General features: G+C 29.4%; 2 protein-coding genes across 3 annotated transcripts; one reads left to right on the top strand and one right to left on the bottom strand.

Moving 5' to 3' along the window:
* Positions 1 to 1,732: 1,732 nt before the first annotated feature.
* On the bottom strand, positions 1,733 to 5,763 carry LOC8263220 (DNA-3-methyladenine glycosylase). 2 transcript variants are annotated; one of them, XM_002530314.4, is made up of 6 exons: positions 5,378 to 5,762; positions 4,996 to 5,067; positions 4,780 to 4,903; positions 3,789 to 3,859; positions 2,614 to 2,671; positions 1,733 to 2,528 (listed from the first exon to the last, which is right to left on the bottom strand). In XM_002530314.4, exons 1-6 carry the CDS (start codon positions 5,663 to 5,665, stop codon positions 2,365 to 2,367), a joined length of 777 nt encoding a protein of 258 aa, XP_002530360.1. In that variant the 5' UTR covers positions 5,666 to 5,762; the 3' UTR covers positions 1,733 to 2,364. The 2 variants fall into 2 exon arrangements, with proteins under 2 accessions (XP_002530360.1, XP_015581593.1); XM_015726107.3 differs by lacking the exon at positions 4,996 to 5,067 and having other exon boundaries at positions 5,378 to 5,763.
* Positions 5,764 to 22,699: 16,936 nt separating this feature from the next.
* On the top strand, positions 22,700 to 24,480 carry LOC8263222 (activator of 90 kDa heat shock protein ATPase homolog 1). Its single transcript, XM_002530316.4, has 3 exons — positions 22,700 to 23,940; positions 24,114 to 24,193; positions 24,287 to 24,480. Exons 1-3 carry the CDS (start codon positions 23,056 to 23,058, stop codon positions 24,378 to 24,380), a joined length of 1,059 nt encoding a protein of 352 aa, XP_002530362.1. The 5' UTR covers positions 22,700 to 23,055; the 3' UTR covers positions 24,381 to 24,480.
* Positions 24,481 to 25,069: the final 589 nt, after the last annotated feature.

The raw sequence follows: 25,069 nt of genomic DNA, 5'->3' as shown, positions 1-25,069 counted from the left end.
TTCTTTTGAACTTTGGGTATTTCCCAATCGTCAATATGCTTTGAAAAATCTTCAATAGTGATTTCTTCACTATTTACTGAACCTTTGTACCGATGATTCAGGAGGCGTAAGAATTTGAGAAAGAAGAAGATCTACGGAAGAAAGGTTCTAAATTCATTTTAACCTAAACCAAAATAACTTTCTTAGACAAGCCTCGACCACACTCCTCGCCTTTACTACCACATCAAGTCGGGACCCTCATCACAAGCGTAAAATGATCAGAACTTTTGTGCCACTTGCCTGCCTGAATGTAAAATCTTTATAATGTAGATATACTAATCCCGAACCCTGGATAGGCTCGATACCAAATTAGAACGAGATCTAGGAAATAAGAAGGAAATAGTAGCGGTGAAGATTTAGATCAAGTTCGTGGCGTGCAGTAAAGCTCCAAGAGACCTATATATGAGGAAGTCCTCCAAAGAAGAAAGCTGAGAACTTAGAGAAGAAAGAATTCTAGAAAGAGAAGCTCTTCATTATCTAGTTCTCACGGAAGAAATTAGAGTGAAAAGAGTGAGTAAGAGAGAGAAATCTCGAACCCTCCTCTTGTAGAAGTCTATATTCTTCTTGTTTCAAAGTTTTACAAAGTTGTATGTTTGTTTAAAGCTTTCAAAGTTGTTTATATGTGTGAGAAACTGTAAAATGAAATTATATTAACATTGTGTTTAGTTAAAATTCATAAGAAATATGAAATTTATTTATAAATTTAAAGCTTATGTACTTTTAATAAAGTGAAAATTAATTTAAAATTTCATATAAAATCAAATTTATATGGAATTTGATTATATCTAAATTAAATTCTAACAAAATAATTAAATTTTTTAAATAAATTCCATATCAGTTTGTTAATATATTCCATTACTTTTTCTTTCATATCTTTTTCTTAAATAAATTGATTTTTTGAATAATTTCAACCAAACATATAAAATCTTTTATAATTATATAAGAGAGAATAATTTTGCACGGTTTAAAAAATGAAAAATATAACTTTTGAAATAATAATTTCTAGGTTTTAAAAAAGGTAATTCTGTTTATTAAGTTACTTTAGAAAAGAATTAAACACTTTTAAATAAACACATTTTATTTAAATAAATAATAGAAAACTAAAAACCATAACGAAGACCCCTTAACATAGGGTACGAGAGTTTGAAAGCATAACATAAGATCAACGAGCCACACTCTTTGCTATGACTATCTTCAATAGCTAAGCCACAATTATTTTTCACATCAATCCAACCCTTTAGCATAACATTATTCCATATATATATATATATATATATGATATATGCTGAGACATAAAAATTTCAGCAATATTATTTAAATATTTTTTATAATATGAAATTATGAAAGAAAATTATGGATAAAAAATTGTTAGAATGAAGTATAAAAATACATCATTATAATAATAATTATTATAAAATTAATTTTTAATAATATTTCTTTTTATCTAAAGTTAATCTAGGATGTATTGTATAGGACATTTATGAATGTAAAGCATTATTTTAAACATTTTAAAGCAATTACATATTTAATGTTTGAACTGAAAATCTTAATTAAATCTAAAAGAGAAGTTTAACTTCAAGAATTTTTTAATATTATTTAATTATATTAGTCTAATAAAAATAAAATGGTAAAAAGTAAATGCTTTACGTGGCTGCCATTTATAACTATTGAAAAAAGAATTAAAATAATAGAATTACGAAAGAAAAGGATTTAATTATTTTCTTAATAATGTTTTGATTACACTGGAAAACTTTGGGTTTAGAAACAAAAAACAAAAATACTGATGTTTATGCTATTGAACATTTAGAATCTCACTGTTTTAAAAATTAGTTACTGATATCTTGCGATGGTTACCAAGCAGTGAATATGATGGAACTAAATCTAGATGATAGTTTATCATATGAGCCCGTCATGCCGGCAACCCATGTCATTCTGCGTAGTAATAGAAAAACAAGATGTATTCCATTGTCTCTTTCTTCTTCCTCCTAGCAAATTCCATCACGAAAGCATATGCATTTAAATTCATTTGCAGAACTTGGAAAGAAAATGTATGTGCATTTCCCTACACCTTCACCCGTCTCCTCCCGCTATTGGCATTTTCTTTATGCAATGATCTAGACCCAACTAGATAAGAAAGGCACAAGGACTACAGCCAGACAAGGGGTTGCTTTCAAAAATGTCAGATATTCATAATCGGTGCACATTTGAGATTGTTGAAAAGTATGACAGTCGCTAGACATCCATATTACTTGACTGGTTAATAGTTGACTGCAACTTTATGAAGTGCAACTCCTAGTCCCTGTATAGAGCTCATTGCTCCCGAGATCAAGGTGGCCTCAGAGTGTTTTTAGGAGCACTTATCCAAGGCGTATCTGCAATGGCAAATCTCCATAGTGCATTGACATGTTCTGGTAAAGCATATTCAATCCCAATGCGTGGCCCAACGAGTATGTTCTTAGGCTCTGGCCCATCCAAGAGTTCTAAACCACCTATGGAATTTCCATTTATTTAATTTCACGACTATAAAATCTCCATTAAGATTTATAAAATGACAAGAACTATTGAAAAACATACCAGGAGAATAAAGGGGATGGCTAGACCATTCTGTTGAAATCCCCAATGCTTGACCAATCTAAGTGCAACAATGCAGAAATGTTAACCTGACTTTCCTAAAAACCGTTGTAAAACATGACATAAAGACATAGCTTCATATGCTGGTTAGTTATGAATAATAAAATGATAACTAGAAAAAAACTTTGCAGTTGGGTTATTTGCAACAAAGCTATGTGTGCCATGTGTAATTTTGCATATCAGGAAATGGGGCATTTGTTCTTTAATCACAATTTGTTAGACCAATTTGGCAGCATGTTCTACAGTGTTGTCATACTAACAGTTTGCTGCCATGGCGAAGAGAAGTCTTTAGACTTTCAAAGAAACAAGAGATGAAAGCTTATACATAGAGGTTAGAAGAATAGCCTTTAATGCTACTGTATCCGATCTCATGTATTTTTCAGAGCAAGAATAACAGGCCAGAGGAAGTATTTAGCTGGATTAGATACATTATTCTCCTCAGGTTTGGCTGTACCAGGGATTATATCTTTGCTATAATTTATTGTTTTTTGATTGATTGACCCAAAAAATGAAAGATTCTAAAATTTCAATTTTTATATGTCATGGATATTTCATTATCATAGAGTGCATTCTCAAAACCAGCTGCATGAAATCAGGAAGAGCTGAGGCCTCATTGGCTGTGATTAATAATAAGGAGAATTTATACCTATACTCAAACTAATACATAAAAGAAACTTACAACTTGTTCTTACACACATTTTACACTCAACTTCCATTCAATAATTTTTAGCTAAATTTAACAGTTCTTACTTCTTGACTACAGAGGCGAAGGATAAGGTAATGGATGGATATTTCCTCTTCAGTCCACAATTAAAGCCAAACTAAAACTTAATTGTGCAGCAAAAGGATTACAACTTATCCTCTTGCCCCTCCCTCTCTCAGATGGAGGCAAGGTATTGTAACTAGATTAGTTATGTTATATTCATTCACTGGTATCTAATTATGCCAAAGCTTATTTAATCCTTGATTGCACAAGTCTTTTTTATCACATATGCACCAAAATTAAATTTTCTGTTATAAATATCATGAACTTATTCATGCAAGCGAGTTAATAATTCATGAATCAACAATGCTCTAGTGGAACAGCTATATTATAGGCAAGATAATGAAATACAGACCTTTCCAGGCCCAGTAAGAAGAACAGGCTTCTCAGTTTTCTGACCCCGACGCTGCTGAATGGTATCCAACCCTGCAATTGAGGTCAAATTTAGTTTGAGAAAGCAGCAGGATACAATGACAGTGAGTACTTTATGACAGCTTCCTTCAAGAAGAAACACTAATGCACCAGAATAAATTCTCAATGAAGAATCCATAAATAAACATTTGAAATTCACAAAAAGAAAAAACATAGCATCAAAATGAGCTGAAATCTTGTGACAGATGCACTAAATTATATCTAGTTCTCTTTTTCGTTTTTCATCTTGAGCAAGTACTTATGATCTAAGCTGTGCCACATACTAATCAGCATGGTTTTAGGCAGAAAGTTAAAGCTATTATCACCATTCTGAATCTAAGATTTCTTGCCTTTCTAGCAAATTTCACATAAGAAAAAGAATATGCAAAGTTATTTGGTTGGTTCCATATTGTTATGTAACAATTTTAACTGCAGTAAGATTGTTATTTAGTCACTGACACTAGTAGTTAGCAACTTTTTCCTTCATTTGATATTGTACAGGGTTTCAAGTAATGTATTGTCAACTGTTACGCTATCAGACTCGTTATAATGGTGTTGGACCAAATTTTACCAAAACAGCCGCCGCTACTATAATTATTTTAAGAACACTGCACATTCAAATGGTAAAATTAAAAATGCAGCTAAAGACTCTTTAGTGACAGTCCCTTTAAATTTGGGATGCTAAAAAGAATGAATAAGAAAGGGAAACTGAGATGTTCAAAAATCTATTATAACATATTACAAACTAACATATTGAGAAGCCAAATGTCAAATGTAACATATCATCCATTATTTAAAACCATGTATCAGACATGCTTAATTGTTTATGTGCCGAAGCAGAACTGTTCCGTTGAATCCACATTAGAGGAAAAAATTCCATCTAAGGAGGTCAAGCAATTTAAAATGGTAAGACAAGCAATACAATGAAACATTACCACTAATGGGAGCACAAGACCGTATTAGGACTGCAGCCCCAACTCCTTCCTTGTCTGCAACAACATTGAGCATTGTGTGGAGACCATAGCAAAGGTAAACATATGCATGCCCTCCAGGTCCAAACTGTGTGAAGATAAACATATACCAAAATTACTCCAAATTCAATTTATGCAACAACCACACAAATGAAACTTGATAATCCTTAATTATCTTACAACTGGAGCCGTTCTTGCTGTAACCCCAAATCTACCATGACAAGCTGAATCATTAGGTCTATAAGCTTCAACCTGTCAAACACAACTCCTTAATACCTTTTCACTGTGGTCGCAGTACCAGAATCCGGAAAGAAAAGAAGTTCTCTCTTTTTGTTTAAAAAAAATAAAATTATTTCATCACTTGACAAATTGGAGTATTTTAACATAATAACAACCAAAGTTCTAACTTGCTGTACTGCCAAATCAACAATCAAAGAAAAGGGTAGGTAATAAACTAAATAATCAAGAAATTATCAAAACCCAGAACTAAAAATCTCTTCTTTATCGTACAATGTGAACACAGCTCCTTAACAAAATACATAAAACTATAAAATAAAATTACCTCAGTAATCTGAAGGATAACATCATCTCTCCTCAAGAACTTGCCAAGCAAACGAGGAGCAAGATCAAGGGCATCAATTTGAAAGAACTGAGAGGGTAATATTCTTGATTTCTCAAAGGAAAGTGGGTTTGAGTTAGGCACTGAATGTAGTACAGGAGTTTTGGGTTGGCGGGGTTTGGATTTGTCCTTAACTGTTATAGAGTCGGGTTGCACGTTAATATTAGGATCGTTGAGTTGAATGGGTTTAATGGATTTAGCGACTCGCTTGAATCGGCGAGACCTCTTCATCTGGCTGTTGGGTAGAGAATAGAATAAATTACAGGCGTTGAATAACGAGAAAGGACGTTGGCCTGGAGCATGAATGAAATCAACCGGTCTGGACTTTTGGCGGGTATTTGTTTATTGTTATTTTAATATTTATTTAATTTTAATTTTTTAATAATGACGTTATTATCACTGAATTATAAAATTAAATAAATAAATATAATTTAATAGAAATTTAATTTTTAACATTAATTTATAATATTTTAAGAAATAATAATAATAAGTTAATTTTTTAGCTATTTTTAATTTTTCTGAATTTCTTATTTTTATAATATTATAAAAAATAATTAAAAATTAATATAATCAAATTATATTAATATTACTATTTTCTTCAATTAAAGATTTATAATATAATAAAAAATTAATTTAATGTTAAATATAATATTAAAAATATAATTTAAGATGTTATTTTCTAAGATTAAAATTATTAATATAATTAGAATATTAATTTATTAATTAATATAATATTAAAATATAATTATGATAGAATTAGTGTTATTATCTTATTAGAAAATTATTTATTAGCTAATATAATATTAAAATATAATTATATATTATTATTTAAAAATTAGAGTCAGTATTTAATTAGAAATATAATTTATTAATCAATAAATTAATAGAGAAAAATTATAAAAGTATATATAAGCTTAAATTTTATGTATAAAAAAATAAGTGCATTTATCAAAATAAAAATTCTATGCATAAAAATTTAAGTACACATGTTAAAAAATTTGAGTCTCATAAAGTAATATATGTTAGTCGCCTGCTGGCGATGAGAATGTTGTTACTATTTTGATTATAAAATCAAGTTTATAGATATAATTTAATAATATTTTTAATATTTAATATTAATTTATAAAATTATAAAAATAATAGTAAACTAATTATTTTAAATGTTCTTATTTTTTAAAAAAAATTAAAATTATATTAATGCTATGATATTAATACTATTATTTATTAATACTACTATTAAATATTAGAAAATACTAATTAGATATTAGAAAAACTATATTATTTTACATATGAAATATTATTATTCTAAATTAGAACTCAGTTAGAATTTATGGAAAAAATTATAGAAAAAATTATCCACAATTATAGTTCTTATCATAATCGTATTATAAAACCAAGATTTTTTTTGATGCGGTGGAAGTGGGAAACCAAGGGTTTATTCCAAGTTATTTTTTTTTATATTTTAAAACTAATATGGAGTTTTCATTAACTTAGGTTAATCTAAGACAAAAGCAGACCTATGTCAGAATAACCCTTCTTTAAAACACTTTGGCAGTGCTCTCGACATAATTTAGAGTACATGGAGCCATCTTCTAATATTTATGCCAAGAGAATTATGGTAGACTAGTCAATTATTGCATATGGAGCCCAATGCAAGAAAATGCATGTTGGATCTTTAAAAAAGTTTGAATCATTTTGATAATAATGAGTTTGATATGTTTTACTGAGAAGGTCTATAGTTCGAGTCCATATAGTCCTAAAAAAAAATAAATTAAAATTAAATAAATAAAAATTAATATAATCGATTATAAAAAATAAAAAGTTCTAATAAAATTTAGAAATTCTAAACAAAAAAAACAAAAAATCTGAGAATTTCCTTTTAAATTTCACTTTTTTAGAATGGAATGGAAAAATAAAGGATGAGTTCCATGTTCACTTTAACAAGACATGCTCTAAAATAGACCATTTTATGAAACTTTTTTATCTCGATGGAAATCAAGAAAATTCGAAATTAGAAATATTGATTAAAAAAATCGAATTTCCACGGTTTATATCTGAAAAACCAGACTGAAATAGGCTTATATACATTATGAGAGAGAAAGGTGTAACACCCGGAATTTTTATATATTTAATAATGAGTTTTTATTTAAGTTAATTTTAGCTTCATTATTATTGGGTTTAATTTGAAATGATTTAATGAAAAATTTAATATTAATTAAATAAATGAGTTATTTTCTATACCCAATTAGTTTGAAATTTTAAGAAATTATTCAAGTAAATTAATTGAGAAATGATTATATTTTGGTTATTCAAATTTTCCCAAATGCATATTTATATAAGTAAAATTATATATTGAAAAATTTTGGAAGAAATTATAAAGGATGTTTTAATAAAAGAATTTTAGAAAAATTGGTATTATAATTGATTAGTAGTATTAAATTTTAAGTTGGAATTTGATTATTTAATTTAATTGTGTGTTAGGACTAAATTGGAAATTTATTTTGGAATAAGGATTGAAAGTATAATGTTATTTTTATGGGGTTTTAATGGAAATTTGTGAGCTTGGTATTTTTGTAAATAAATATGTCGGCCGTGGTATTTTTGTAATTGTGTATTTTCAATAATTCGGTTTTGGCCCAAATTAAATAGTTAAGGGCTTAATTGAAAGGCTAAAAAGAAGTTTGGGGGTCAAATTGGAATTCTATGGGATGAAATTGTAAGTAATTAAGAAAGTTGAGGGACCAAATTGTAATAAGGAAAAGTTCAGGTCAAATGTCGATATTGAAGAAAAGAAAAGAAAGAAGGAGGAGTGCGGGAAGAGGTAGTGGTGAGCTGCATGATGCCAGGCGTGGTCTGCACGCTTGGCGTCGGCGCCAGGGCCGCGAAGTTGCAGCGCCGGGCCGGCAGCGCGTGTCCTCGCCGGCGTGTGGCGCCGAGGTGGCGAGCGTGTTGGGATGGCCGAGTTGCAAGATCCCGGCAAAGTGAAACTTAGAGTGGCGGTAGTGTTTTCCGGTTTTTCCGGCGGGCTCCCACGTGAGGATGGACGATCGGAGGGCATATCCCGACCTCCTCTCTTCTCTCGGCCACGATGGACTCCCGATCGCTTCGACTCATGAATCATTGATCCGAGATCGCAAATCTCTCCCGGATGATCGGGTGTCGGATCGGAAAATCGGGCGGGGATCACGCCTCGCCGCTGTGAGTCCGATGGAGTGTTCGGATCGCCGATCGGACTCGCGGCGGAGTGGAAGTCGACCGATCGACCGAGCGATCGAGCGCCGTCGATTGTCGCCTCGCCTCGCTCGCACCGAGGCACCGAGCAGGTCGCCAAACACCACCGTGAGTTAAAGTCACTTAATCGTTGCACTATTGCTAAGTCCGAATTTAATATGTTATTTTAAAAGTTTATGCATAATATGGTTATTAGTATCGTAACATAAATAATTTCACTCGGATTATTGAAGATAATATAAATATTATTATTAGTAATGTTATAATAATATCAAATATTATCGATTTTCCACATGAGTTGCATGATGTCTTACTTTAAAATTGTTAATCGTTATTTTGATATAGTTGAATGACTTCTTTAGACAATAATATTTATTAAATGTGGTGATTGCGATTTGGGAAATGTGCTTCATAGACATGCCATGCCTCTGATGGGTTACATCAGACCACGTGCACACACTCGTAATGATCATGGACATGTAATAAGATATTTATGGGTTTGCCTAGTCGAGCATGGCTCTCGGGCTGATTTAAGTAAATTCGCTTGGAGGTAAGGTCCCTAGAGTCGATCATGCTGCCCTACTATTTGGAATTCAGTGATCGATTGGAGGTAAGGTCCTGTCGAGCATTCGCCAAGCGGATTTAAAGAGCCAAAATGGTCAAGTAGAATTTGGGGTTAGGGTTCTCACTGAGCCACTCGTCCCGTAAAAGTAAAAATATATTTTTATTTATTCATTTTTAATTTATTGTGGTATGATTATAATATGGATTGTATTTACGTGCATGGTTGATATTTTGATTCGAATGATTAATATTTTATGTGGAGGAAATAGTAGGGTATGATTATAGTATGGTTTGATATACTGATTTGAATAATCTATGTTTTCCGAGAAGAAGCAATAGTCCCTAGATTATTTGATTTTAACTCACTCTCTAGACCCATAGCCCATATCTATTCAGGTTAGTTCTCCCTGCGACTCTTATTCGCAATTGACTCCTTCATCACATCGGGTGATGTATTTGATTTGGTATGTAAATTGGTAAATCTTAGATTCTCCGGCAGTAGTAATAGTAAATGTATCGATTGTAAATTTTCAGAATTTCCTACTAGTTTTTCCCGCGTAATCAAGTATTTATGTGTAGAATGTAGCTATTAAGATAATTTGTGGTTTTAATAATATTAATTTGAGATGAGATTTGTTTAAATGAGTGTCGTACTTGTTTGTGGCCTTAAGCCTACCCATTCCTTAGTCTTGTCACGCTCACCGGAGGGGTCGTGGACAAAGGTTATTCGAGCATATCTAAATAAATACTATGTTTACATATGGATCTCTCTGTCGTTACATTCTTAGGAATATGCGTAATTTGGCCATGTTTATATATATATCCTTATTTTGGACCCTCTTCTATTCACCTCTTTAGGCTTCTATCGAATTAGAAATGAGTTTGATTGTCCATTTTTTTTATATAATATATAATATAATATATAAGGCATCTTCCGGATAATTTAAAAAGCAATTGCATGTCCGACTCAGGCCTATATGACATGATCGATCAATAGAAATACTCCAACACTCCACCTTTGTCATATATTTCATATATCATACTAGATAGATATTATATTTATGGAATACGATTCACTTTCAAGATGCCTTGGTGGTGAAATGGTAGACACGCGAGACTCAAAATTTTATGCTAAAGAGCATGGAGGTTAGAGTCCTCTTCAAGGCATAATATTGAGAATGCTCATTGAATGAGTAATTCAATAAGAGATCTCGAATTGAATCGGTATATAATATCGATTGATATGATAAAATATGTATCACAGATACAAGGGCTAAAATTATTAACAATTGAGACGAGATACATATTTTATCATGTCAATAATTTCTTAAGAATTAGATCTATCATTTTCTAAATTAGAAGACAATTAGAATTTATTACATTAACTAATAAATTTAATGTATTATTTACATTTATAATGCTACTGCTTTGTTTATTCTAGTTCCTACTGCTTTAGAAATATAAATGCAAATAATACATTAAATTTATTAGTTAATGTAATAAATTCTAATTGAATTCAATATTAGTTAGATTAGCCAACATTTTAAGTAATTTTGTTGGTTGATTAATTGGTCACATTTTATTCATATGAAATGGGTTGGATTGATATTGGTCTCGATACATTAAAATAACTCTATTAGATTTAATGTACTTTTTCGATCTAATAAGTACCTTGTATCAGAATTGAGAAATTCAATGGCTTGAATCTTTAGTATTCTCTTATTTATTAATGTATCTACTTTTTAGGCAGAATACCGTCACCCATTTTTACTAAGAAACTGAAAGAACCTAAAAAATGGAAGAAAGTGAGCAAGAAACAGATGTAAAAATAGAAACAACTTCTGAAATGAAGGGAACTAAACAGGGATCCACCGAAGAAGATCCTTCTTCTTTCCTTTTTTCGGAAGAAAAGGAGGACCTGGAAAAAATCGACGAAACGGAAGAGATCCAAGTGAATGGAAAGAAAAAACAAAGAATGAGTTCCATTTTCACTTTAACGAGCATGCTATAAACATATACCACTTTATGAAACTTTTTATCTCGATGGAAATCAAAAAAATTAAAGTTAGAAATATTGATAGAAAAAGAAAATCTTTTCTCGTTTGAAAAACATCTTGTAACTATTCTTTTTTACTCGAAACATTGGAATGGTCCATTACGATGGATAAAAAATGATCAGCTCGAGAATACTATAGCTATATAAATGTAAACAATAAATATACGTATAATACATATACTTAAATAATAATATTTTATTTAATTCTTATTATTTATTAAATATTAAAATTACAATTATATTAAATAATTACAAATTAAATAATTCTAAAAATATAATTAAATTAATAAATTAAATAATTCTAAAAATAATTATAATTATATAATTGAATATTTTTATTTTAATATAACTCTGTTTTATTATGATTTTATTATAATTATATTTTATTATAATTTTATGTTTTATATTTTATATTTTATAATAATTATTAATTATTTTTTATAATATATAATATAATATAATATATATTTATTATTTTATTATAATATTATATATATTTATTAGTATATATTTTAGTATATTAATATTATATATTTTATTATAATATATAGTATTTATTATATAATATTTATTAGAATATTATTCTATATATTATATACTTTTTATTAGAATATTATTCTATATATTATATACTTTTATTAGAATATTATTCTATATATTCTGATTTTATATATTAGAATTAAATTCTAATTTATTATATAAATTATATTCTAATTTATATATATTAGATGTTAGAATCATATTCTTATTTAATAAAAATTTCATAAATTTAACATTATATTAATATATTAAATATAAAATCAAATATTAAAATCAAATATTATTATATTAAAATAGATAATAGAAAATGATAAATCTAATTGTCCAAAAATTATTGACATTATAAAATATGTATCACATATTTTATAAATTCAAAAAATTGGATATTTTAGAATCCTGGATTGATATCAATTAGATCTTGGTTTTAAAATATTATAAAATTATACATAAATTTGAATTTATGTGTTAAACGAGGTGCTCTACCTAACTGAGCTATAGCCATTTGGTTTATCTATTAGCCTTTGTTTTATTAGTTGATTAAAAAGTTTGATTTGATCCATATCATCTTGACTTAGTTTTGAATTCTCTATTTTTTTAAGAATACCGAGTCGTGGTCTTCTCCTACCCGTATCGAATAGAATATACTAAGCCAAATCTTCTTCATGTAAAATCTGTTTTATTTAGATCGATAAAATCATACATTTTATGAAACCATGTGCGATGGCTAGAAGCCGTAGTCAATCCTATTTCCAATAAAAGCAGTTGACAATTGAATCTAATTTTTTCCATTATTTTTGTATCCGTAATAGTGCGAAAAAAGGTCCAAATCCAAATTGTTCAAGAATAGTGATCTTCGGCCAAATTTGCCTTAGCCAAATTTAGCCTCTTCGATGAGGGTAATGGGAGGGATATAACTCAACAGTAAAGTGTCACCTTGACGTGGTGGAAGTCATTAATTCGAGCCTGATTATCCCTAAATCCAATATGAGTTTTTCTATTTTAACTTGTTCCCTCGTCGTCGTGATCGATTGAGAATGGATAAGAGGCTCGTGGGATTGACGTAAGGGGTTAGAGATGGCTATATTTCTTAGAGCGAACTCTAAAAGAATATGAAGCACATGGATACAAGTTATGCCCTAAATGAAAGACAATTCCAAATCAGCTTTGTTTACGAACAAGGAAGCTAAGTAAGAATCTTATATGAAGTTTGATCCGCCGGGGAAACCGCGCCAATGCAATGCAAGCCGGATGGGAAGTGGTGTTTCAAAGTGGCGCATTGTCCAGTAAAGCTAGTAGAAGATATATATAGTATAAATAGCTATAATTATGAGATAGCTATAGTTATGCCCGCATATGTTTAATAAGCCTTCTTATATATTTTTTTTAATGTTATGCACTTCAACCTTCTTATATATTTTTTTTAATGTTATGCACTTCAATCGTATTATATAAACTCGATTAAAGAAAAGATATAAAAAAATCTCTCTTTTATGCGAATTTTTTTAAACTAAACAATGAAATCTGTGAAAAAGCCAAGTGCTAAAAAATCAAAAAAATCAACTCTATATTGTTTCAGATTATTTTTTCTTTCTCTAATCTAAAGATTTAATCCCGAATTCATTTATTTTATTGGTATCCAAGCGTATTAGAATATGAAACAAACATAAGAAGGCTTATTAAACATATGCGGGGATAACTATAGCTATCTAATAATTATAGCTATCTATACTATATATTTGTCTCTCCTTTTACTACAATTGAATTTTGGACAGCGTATATCATATGCTCTATCAAAATTTATATTTTATTTTCATTGAATAGAAATGTACATGTAATACTCGAAATTTTTCTTTTAATAATAATAGTAATAATTAATAATGAGTTTTTATTTAAATTAATTTTATGATTTAATTCAGATGATTTAAATAGAATTTTAATGCTATACAAAATAAGGGAATATTTTCTATATCTAATTAGTATGGTTTTTAAGAAATTAATTAAGTAAATTCTTTGAAAAATAAATTATATTTTTGGTCATTTAATTTTTCTCAATATGGAAATATGAATTAAGTATTATATTTGATAATTATGGAAGAGTTAGTAAAGAATATTTTTATAAAATAATTTTTGGAGAAATGGCAAATTCTAATTAGCAAATGGTGCTAATTTTAATTGAAAAGTAGTTAGCAAATTGATTAATTAAGTCAATTAAGGGATATGATTAAATTGATAATTAATTTTGAAATAAGGGTTGAAAGTATAACTTTATTAGTAATATGAGGTTTTAATGAAAATTTGTATGGTTGGTATTTTGTAATTAAATATGTCAGTAAGGGTATTTTAGTAATTTCACAATTAAAAGCAAGGGTAAATAAGTAATTCTATATTTTCAATTATTTTAATTTGGCCCAAATTAAATAGTTAGGGGCTTAATTGAAAAGCTAAAAAAAATTTTAAGGGTTAATTGAAAATTTTACAGGGTGAAATTGTTAGTAATTAAAAAATTGAAGGACTAAATGTTAAAGAAAAAAGTTGAGGGACCAAAAGTCGATATAGAGAAGAAAAGCGAAGAAGACGAGAGAAAGAGAGGAGAGAGAACGCCTAGGAAAAGAGAGCCAGGAGAGGCACGGCTGCCTTAAGGCTATCCACCAAATGGCAGGAGGCACCAAAAGCTACCGAGCTGAAGGCGAAGAGAGGTGACGGAGAGCTCAATTTGTATTGGTATATGTATGAGTCGGAAAATAATGGTGGTGGTAGCCTGACTCCCGTTAAGTAAATTGTTGAAAATTTGAAGTGTTTTCTGGCAGGTCCTGCACCCATTATACGGGGGGTTTGACATCCGTGTTTAAGGGATGTTCTGCCAAATTTTCGGTAGAATTTACCCGAGTCAAAATTTTTAGACAGTCAGTCCTAGGAGTCTAGGCCCAGGGTTAATTGTCAAATGTTTCATCACATTGATTAAATTATTTTCCATGATTAGATAATCGTGTCTTGGCTCGCCCAAAAGTATCGAGGAGGCAGTTAGGTGATCGTCAGAATAGTAAGTTAAAATCATATATCTGTTTACATGTGCCATATGCCAAGATTTTACAAAATAGTTCTGATTACATGATTTAATAATTTAATTATTATATAATCACTATTTATATATGTTTCATCTTCTGTATTATAATTTTATTGATTACGTTTGTACCTCTCTGGAATGAGAGGACTAGACTAGAACATCTTTCACCACGATGGGTTACATTAGATACCCGACAATAGGAATCAGGGAAATAAAAAGGTAAACTTAGGCCTTGCCCTGGTCAAGCATTGCTCTCTGGGCTGAGTAGAGTGAGTTTGCCAGAGTAAAGATCCTTGAACTTAGTGACCACTGACTTAAGGACCGGGCCAGCTCTTTTATTGGAGTAAGAGAGTCGAAAAGCTAAGGACTGTTAGTGATAGGACCGGACTTAAGGACTCGGTTGAGCCATTTCTAAGCTAGTTTAGTTCATTGGAATAAGAGAGTCGAGATCAGAAGACAATGGAGCTGGTTCTACTCAGTACCTCCCTAGTATAAAATAAATTTTATTTTATTTTACAAAAGCATAGCATGACACATATTTTATTTTAATTAAATAAATATTTTATTGAAGTATTTATATTCATTTTGGGATATAAGATTTTAACTCACTCTCGAGAATCACAGTCTCAATTTCACTATTTTTTTAAGTGTGGTTAGTTTTCTGCAGTTCTTTTCTCTAGCAGCCCGACTCCTTTATCCTCAGGTTAGATGTAACTGAATTCATTGGTATGTTAATTTGATTCTCCGCAGTAGAAATTTTAGACTTATCAGTTTGTAATTTTATGTAAATTCAAGTCTTGCCTAATTATGATGGCAGACCAAATTAAATATTTGGTTAAGGTTAATTATGATTCAGTGCTTTGGATTGAGTCCAGATTTCAATTTGATTAGGTTAGAATAGTCGCTTCTACGAGATTCTAGATTCGGTGGCCCATTCCAATAATGCCTTGGGAACGCCTCGAATCGATATAGTGACAGTTCCTATAGAAATCATAGATGGATAAGATAGATATCCGCGTAAAATTTTATTTACTAGGATTTACATATACTCATAATTGTTGTTAAAATTGAAATTGAAAAGAATTTTTTATTGAAAAAAACCAATACGGATTGGTTACATATGAAGAATATGAAAAATATAAATATTATAAAATATAGAAAAATTATCGTGCTATGTATAATTTTATAATTTTATAATTTTTCTACATTATAAAAGAATCAACTAAATTGTAATGAATTAGAATTTTTTTTCTGGTTTGAAAAACCTCTTGTAACTGTTCTTCTTTACTCGAAATCTTGAAATTGTCCATTACGATATATAAAAAATAAATAGTTTGAGAATGCTTGTCACGACCACCCTGGTCTGACTCTACAGGAATGGATAGGCGAAGGCCACCAAACCCGTAGTAAGCCCGACACTCACCGACTTAAACAAATCTCATCTCAAATTAATATTATTAAAGCCACAATTTATCTTAAATTACATTCTACATAAATACTTGACTTACTTGAAAAACTAGGGCTAGACTAAAACTCGAAAATTTACAATTGATACATCTACCGGGAGTACCATACCAAACAAATCCTGCTTGAATAAGAATACTTACCCCGAATCGAATAATATAAGAAACCGTGAGTTAAAATCAAATAACTGGGGACTATTGCATTCTTCTCGGAAAACATAGATTATTCAAATCAGTATATCAAACCATGCACATAAATACCAATCATACCATAATCATACCCTATTACTTTCTTCACGTAAAATATTAATCATTCGAATCAATATATCAACCATGCACGTAAATACAAACCATATTATAATCATACCATAATAAATAAATAAATAAATAAATAAAAATATATTTCTACTTTAGGACGGACGAGTGGCTCAAGAGAACCCTAACCCCAAATTCTAAATACCCATTTTGGCTCTCTTAATCCAATAAGACTGGCGCCAGAGAGCAATGCTCGACTGTGGACCTTACCTCACCCGAACAATTGAATTCCAAATAAGCCTAAGTGCCCAGAGAGCAATGCAGCCATGCTCGACTGTGGCAAACCCATAAATATCTTATTACATGTCCATGATCATTACCGGCACCATTCACAATCCATCAAAGCATGTTCTACAAGCCACGTTTCCCAATTCGCAATCATCACATATAATAAATATCATTATCCGATGAACTCAACCAACACATATCGGAAATAAAGATTAAAGATTTAAGGTAAAACAACGCGTAATCTTGTGAGGGAAAAATAATAACGTTTATCTTATTATAACATACTAATAATAATATTTATATTATTTCAAAATATTAATAATCGAAATAATAATCATTAAGATTAAATAGATATTTATCGACCCATGCAAAATGACCGTCTGTGCTGCGAGCTAGCAGCTCGCCTCTTTCCCTTAGCCACAGAACAAACGGACAATCTAGTCACGGAAAACAATTTATCAAAACGCTGAAACAATCGATCTTTAATCCTAGTCTAGCCTCCTATAAGAATCTCGACTCAGAACTACGAAATTCAGTGAACCTCCCTACAACACGAACATTACCCCAGTAACGGGTCCAGACGCCAAAAACACTCTAAATATCCAACAATTTAAACAACTGGAGTCCCGGGTCCCCAAACTTCACTATTTTCGACCGGCCTGACTATGGCAAGACAACCGACAATTATTTTTGACTCACAAATATCATCAAATACTCAATATAACCCAATAGATGAAATTTAAAATCAAAGGATTTCTAAAATCAACCGCCAGAAAATTACCAGATGTTGCTCGCCGGCCACGAGTCCGATCGACGATCACACCATCGGACCACACGACGCACCGATCCCCGCTCGATTTTTCGATCCGACACCCGATCATCCGGAGAATTTGCGGACGATCTCAACCGGCCGACGGTAAACGAAGCCCGATCGCCACAAAACCAAGTTGCCATTTCAAAGCTCGAGATGAGGAGAGTCGGGATACGTCTCCGTCCGTCCTCCGCGGCCGGAATGGGAAAAACCGGGCTGCCACCATACCGCCATAACTCTCCTCCCGTACCACCAAAACCGGCCCGCATATACATGCACAAAAGGAAGCTCTCTGCGAGGAGCTTATCGCCGAGATCGTCGGAAGGCCGGAGGCGGAAAGGTGACAGCTGGCCGCCACACGATTCGCATACCGCGTCGTTCATTCATTCCGCCAAGGCGTCATTATTGCGCTGACGCCCGATCGCCAATCGGCCCACCCCCGCCTTCAAAGCTCCTCCCGGATGCTGTAGCTCGCCGCGATGCGATGCACGCCCTCTTCGACTCTCTCCTCTCTTCTTCTTTGGGTTTTCTTTCCTTTCAATATCGAGTATTAGGCCCCCGAACTTTTCCTTATTACAATTTGGTCCCTCAACTTTCTTAATTACTTACAACCCCGAACTTTCTTTTTGCCTTTCAATTAAGCCCTTAACTAATTAATTTGGGCCAAATCCGAATTATTGAAAATACACAATTACAAAAATACCCCTGACCGACATATTTATTTACAAAAAATACCAAGCTCACAAATTTCCATTAAAACCCCATAAAAATAACATTATACTTTCAATCCTTATTCCAAAATAAATTTCCAATTTAGTCCTAACACACAATTAAATTAAATAATCAATTTCCAACTTAAAATTTAATACTACTAATCAATTATAATACCAATTTTCCCAAAATTCTTTTATAAACATCCTTTACAATTCTACCATAATTTTCCAATATATAATTTTACTTATATAAATTTGCATTTGGAAAAAAATTTGAATAACCAAAATATAATCATTTCTCAAATAGTTTACTTAATTACTCCTTAAAAATCAAACTAATTGGATATGGAAAATAACTCATTTATTTATCTAACATGAACATTCAAAATTTGTATTTAAATCATTCCAATTAAACCGAATAAAAATAAAGCTAAAATTAACTTAAATAAAAACTCATTATTAAATATATAAAAAAAATTCCGGGTGTTACAATGCTGTAAAAAATGAAATGTCACAATATTTTTTTTTTATATATGTCGAAGTGGTAGAAAAGAAAAAATGTCGTTTATATATCTATTCAGCTTGTCAACTTTTTTTGAAACGGTACAGAGAAAGATTTTTATATTAAATTAGAATATAATAAATATAAATCTGAGCTACAAATCAATTCCTCTTTTATTTATATTATTTAAGAGGTCAATATTACATAAATTAACATTTCAATATAATTGATAGTACTATTTTTAAGGATTAAAAGTTATTACATAATTAAAAAATTATCTTATTATTAAATATAATATTTAAAATATTATTTTGTAGAATTAAAATTATTATCTAATTATAAAATTAATTTATTAATATAATTAATATGCTACTTTTTATGATAGAATCAGTATCATTATCTGATAGAAAACTATTTATTAGTTAATGTAATATTAGAATATAATTAATATGCTAGTTTTTTAGTATTAGAGTCAGTGTTTAGTTAGGAATGTAAATTATAAATTAATAATAAAAAAACTATAAAATTATACATAAATTTGAATTTCATATATCAAAGTTAAGTATATATTCAAAATAAATATTTTATATACAAAAATAAAGCATGCATGTCAAAAAATTTAGAGCTCGGATATTAATATATATATATATATATATATATATATATATATATATATAGATCATAGATTATAATTATTTTGATTATAAATAATAATATAAATTAAATTTATAAATAGATTTAATAATCTTTTATTTTATGATTATTGATATATTTAGAAATAATAATAAATCAAATATTATAATTTTTTATATTTATTCTAAAAGTAGGATTTATTAATATACTAATATAAAATTCATTCTAAAAGTATCTATTAATTGATATCTAGCATTATATAAATTCACACTATAAATTTAATTAAAAATATTATTTTTAGAATTAAAAATTATTATATAATTATTAATTAATAAAAATATTAAAAATATTATATAAAATATTATATGTAGAATCCAAATTATTGTCTAATTGGAAAAATAATTTTAACTAATATAATATTAAAAAATTTATAGTCATCGTGCCTGTTCAAAGGTCTGTTCAGCTCCAATTGAATTTGGCAGGCCTGGTTAGACCTGAACCTAATTTCTAAGTTCATAAAATATTAGGGCTAACGTTGAACTGCATCGTGTTAAGATTTAGGATTTATTTTTTTAAGGAAATATGAGAGAAATCGGTTGTAAAATATTATAAATACACTTTTTTCTTTTACAACTTAAAATTTGAAAGTTTTTATTTATATATATATATATATATATATAAAGAAAATTGTATTATAATTATTTTAAATTTATTTTTCTTAATAAAATCAATGACAATATCAATATTCATTCTATCTACTTTCTTATTGATAAACATAAATTATTAAATTGGCATTTTCAAATATCATTTTTATATAATTTTAACTATATTTTAACATATTTATATATTGTGGTATGTTTTTAAAACAGACTTTTTCGTTGTTAGCTATCACAATAGCTGCTAGAAGAAAACATATCCATCTTTCAATTGATGTATATAAAATATAAAACATATAAAATAAAAATGGTAGATTTATCTTACTCGGTTGATTTGGTAATGAAGTAAGCCGATTTTGATATCTTTTATGTATAGTTTTAATATTTTTTTATATTTTTTCAAAAAATATATGTAAATAAAAAATTTGTAAAAATAAAATTAAAAAAATCATAAAAATAAATTAAAAGTTGTGCAGGATGAAATTGTCTCTGAAATCTGGTAAATTATATCCTGGGCATCATAGTCATGTGTCTAAAATGCATGAGTTTCATTGATATTACACGTGTATAATTTCTTTTTTCTATTTGATTATTTTATTGCTTTATCTATAGTTTTGTAAGCATATGCAACATCATTGAGTACCAAATCATAAATATAAGATATGTATGATTTGTAAGTAATTTTTTTGTTATTTTATTTTATTTGTAACACTTGCAATTAAAATTATTTTATTTTTATTTTATTTTGTAGTATTCAAAAAATAATTGAAAATAATATTTAATTTTCCAAAGAAAAATATTACATTAATGGTTAAATTTTTCTATTTGTTTAATTCTAATCTCTCTAAAAATTTACATAATGATTGAGTTTTTGTATTTATTTAATTCTTATAATAATAATAATAATAATAATAATAATAATAATTTTAGCATCATAAATATTAATATAAAAATAAAGAATTTTTTTTTTTGCATAAGATTTTTTAACAAGATTCTTGTATACAAATTTTAACATTTTATGAGTAGATTTTTCGAATGCCTTTCTAAAGATAATTTTATTTTTTTATAAAAAATCGTATTTATTTTTATATGATAATATTGTATTTGCACTATCATACATATTCATATTTGATAAGTTATTAAGTTCATCAAACATAAATTGTAGGTTCATTAGTCATATAGTATAGGTTTATTAAAAATTTATTGTTAAATATAGTTATAAGCAATAAGATCATTAAATGTTATTTATAGATTCATCAAATATAAAGTATAAACTAATAATTTGTAAACTGTAAATTCCTATGTTAACATATGAATTTGTTTTTTAAATTATAAATTTCTAAACTATAATTTATGAATTTCAAGTGTACGTGTGATGAACTTATAATTTATAAGTTATGAACTTTTAGTTTTTCTTTTTCATATTTGACCAGTCATCGGTTCATTAAATATAAATTGTAGATTCATTGGTAGTATATAAGTTTATTGGTAGTACATAAGTTTATTGAAAATTTACTGCTAAATATAGTTATAAGCAACAAAAATCATTAAGTATTTACTTTTAAGTTAATCAAATATAATATATAAACTCATTATTTATGAACTATAAATTCATAAGTTAATATATGAATTTATTTTTAAATTTTAAATTTTTAAACTATAATTTATAAATATCAAATGTACTTGTTATAAGCCTATAATTTATAAATTATGAATTTTTTCTTTTTAATTTATAGACCTGTATTTTTTTATGAATTTATGGACTATTATATTTGAACATTAAATATACATGTAATAAATTTATAGTTTATGAACTTGTTAATCTATAAACATATAGTTTTATAATTGATGTTTATAGTTTTTACTGATAAATTTATATTAAATTTGTATTCTTAATTTATGATTATATTTTATAATTTATAATTATTAATATAAAATTGTTAAGTTCAATGTTTCATTATGATTATTAAATTTTAAAAATTAAAATATTATTGTATAATAATAAAAATAATTTAAATTTAAATTTTGTAAAATAAACATCACATAACTTAAAATAAAAATAGATAGTAAAATATAATTGTATTTCATAAAAAAATTGAATCATTAATAAAATTTGACACATATAAAATTTTATTTTAATATTATTAATATTTTATTATAAAATCACTAGCATATTACTAAAAAAGGCTTAGTGTTGCAATAAAAAATATAAAAAATACACTGAAATATAAATTAAAATTAAAATATAATAAAATTTATTAATAAAAAAATAAGAAAATAAAGAGATGAACATGGTAAAAATAAAAGTAATATTTATAAAATGTAACCCAATTCACACATGTATTGGAGTTTGGACATAATGTATTATGGTCTAACAATTCCTAAAATAGGTTGTACGTAACATGGGCCGGAACAGCCCAGCTAAATTATCTACCCTAAAGTCTGAAATGAATTTCCTGTGTCTTAGTTAGGACCTTTCGCATCAAAGAATTTGACTCGGCTAAGCATAAGCTCGACTGACTCTCTTGGTTACGGGACAAAACCCTAATAAACACAGCTGAATTCTAGATCCTTCCAAGAATCACCACCACCCCCAATTGTTGGATTTGGACCTCTGCAAATTGTTGAAATTATAATTTAAAAAGCCAAAAAAAAAAAAAAAATCATAATTCTAGACCCTTCTTCTAACTTTAAGCAGAACCCTCCAGACTCGAGCTTCTTCTCTTTTTCTTGACTACATTTCCCTTCCCTTTCTCTCCCACTCCAACTACATTCTCCACATAATCTCAAAGCTCCAATATCTCCCGTTCAGGAGTTCACTGTTTTTTAGTTTCCAATATTAACAATGGCAAAATATGGAGAAGGAGACAAGCGTTGGATCGTAGAAGAAAGACCAGATGGAGCAAATGTACACAATTGGCACTGGGCAGAAACCAACTGTTTAGAATGGTCGAGAAACCTGCTTTCCAAACTTCTTTCGAATCTTGTAGTTCTTGATGGTGAAGGTAATCTCTTTATCAAAATCAAGAAAGTTGAAAAAGTGGAAGGCGAAGCCTATGTTAATGTTCGCAAAGGGAAAATCATTCCTGGGTATGAATTAAGTGTTTCGCTTTCTTGGGAAGGTGAGGCCAAAGATTCTGATGGGAAATCTTTACTTAAAGCTGAAGGATCTGTGGAGATTCCTTATATTTCGGATGAGAATGCTGACGAAGATCCTGAAATTAGGGTTCTTGTTAAAGATGAGGGCCCAATTGGGAAAAGATTGAAGGATGCAATGGTGGCCAAAGGGAAAAAGATTATTGAGGAAAAAGTTAGGGTTTATGTTCAAAGTATGGCCAAGGGTGGGCCTGCTAGAGATGAATTGGAAAATAAGAAAGTTGTGCCTAAAGGGCAATCTGCCGTCGCAGCAGTGAAGGAGGAGGCAATCAGTGGTGCTTCAGTGGTGGAGAAGAAGGAGAAGGAGGTGAAGAATGAAAGCAAGAAAGGGTTTAAGACGATAAGTTTGTCGGAGAAGTTTAGTTGTAGAGCTATTGATATGTTTGAGATATTAATGGATGAGAATAGATGGAAAGGCTTTACGCAGAGTAACGCGAGGATTAGTAAAGAGGTTGGTGGTGAGTTTAGCATTTTTGATGGGTCTGTCACTGGGACTAATGTTGAGCTGCAGGAGGGTAAGCTGATTGTGCAGAAATGGAGATTTGGGAGCTGGCCTGATGGGGTTGTTTCTACGGTAAGTTGTTTTTTATTTCCATCCTTTTGATGATGCATTGGATAGTTTTAAAAAAATGTGAGAGTTAATGAACTAATTATGACTATTGCTTGGATAAGCTTATGCAATGTGTATGGTTCTATTTACAATTTTTAAGAGTGCTTAACTGAATGGATTTGAAATGATTGTTGCAGGTAAGGCTTACTCTTGATGAGCCTGAACCTGGGCTTACGGTGGTTAAGCTGTTGCACACTGACATCCCTGAGGAAGACAGGTTTGTTTCTACTTCAAAATAATCTACATTTCGTAACTAATGTTGTTTGTGGCACTGTATATTGACTACTTTTGTGTTCGTATGCTGCTGTAGATATGGGAATGCAACCGTGGTGGAGAACACTGAGAGGGGATGGCGGGATCTTATTCTCCATAAGATACGAGCAGTTTTTGGTTTTGGGATATGAGTTATTTCCATACTTTCTACGAATTGTAGAATTTTATCAGATTGTCTTTATCTCACTAATGAAATTTGAATTAATGAATTCTGGGATTATGTTGCTGTTTCGTTTAAGTCCATGTGTTGCAGTCTCTTTTAAGCTGATTGTCATGGCACTCATGTCTTTTATCTAAATGACCAAAATCTTTGTCGAATATGAAAGTTTGATAAAATGACAGAAAATTTGTGTCCTATCAAGATATGAAAACCCCTTTATGTTCAATTTGCCTGCACTTCATTTGTCCTATTTCATTTTAATGTCATTTTAATATTTGGGTTCCTATAGTTGCAGATATGGCCTTTATAACTATGATGTCTATTATATTAGGATAATACATATGATTAATTCTGTTATGTATCAACTCTCTGATCATGTAGCGAGTTTATTGTTATACTGCAAGGGCTTATTGTCAATGTACAGATTTTAATGATTTATGATTGCTGGAAGAATTCTTTAAACTATGCTTAGTTAGAGATTTGACTTAAAATGGCTTGTTGAATGTCTTGCTGCTTTTATCAGAAGTTGAGGTTTGCTAGGGCTATGGAAAGTACTGATGCACTTTTGCAAGGTTTTCTTTTTGAGGGTTCAACTACATGTTTAGATTCTTGCATAAGTTTTGGGTAGATGAGTCTCCGATGATGGATGTTGGCAACCTG

Source organism: Ricinus communis, chromosome 10, assembly GCF_019578655.1.
Source record: "Ricinus communis isolate WT05 ecotype wild-type chromosome 10, ASM1957865v1, whole genome shotgun sequence".
NCBI lineage: Eukaryota > Viridiplantae > Streptophyta > Magnoliopsida > Malpighiales > Euphorbiaceae > Ricinus > Ricinus communis.
This window is presented reverse-complemented; position numbering and strand designations above follow the sequence as displayed.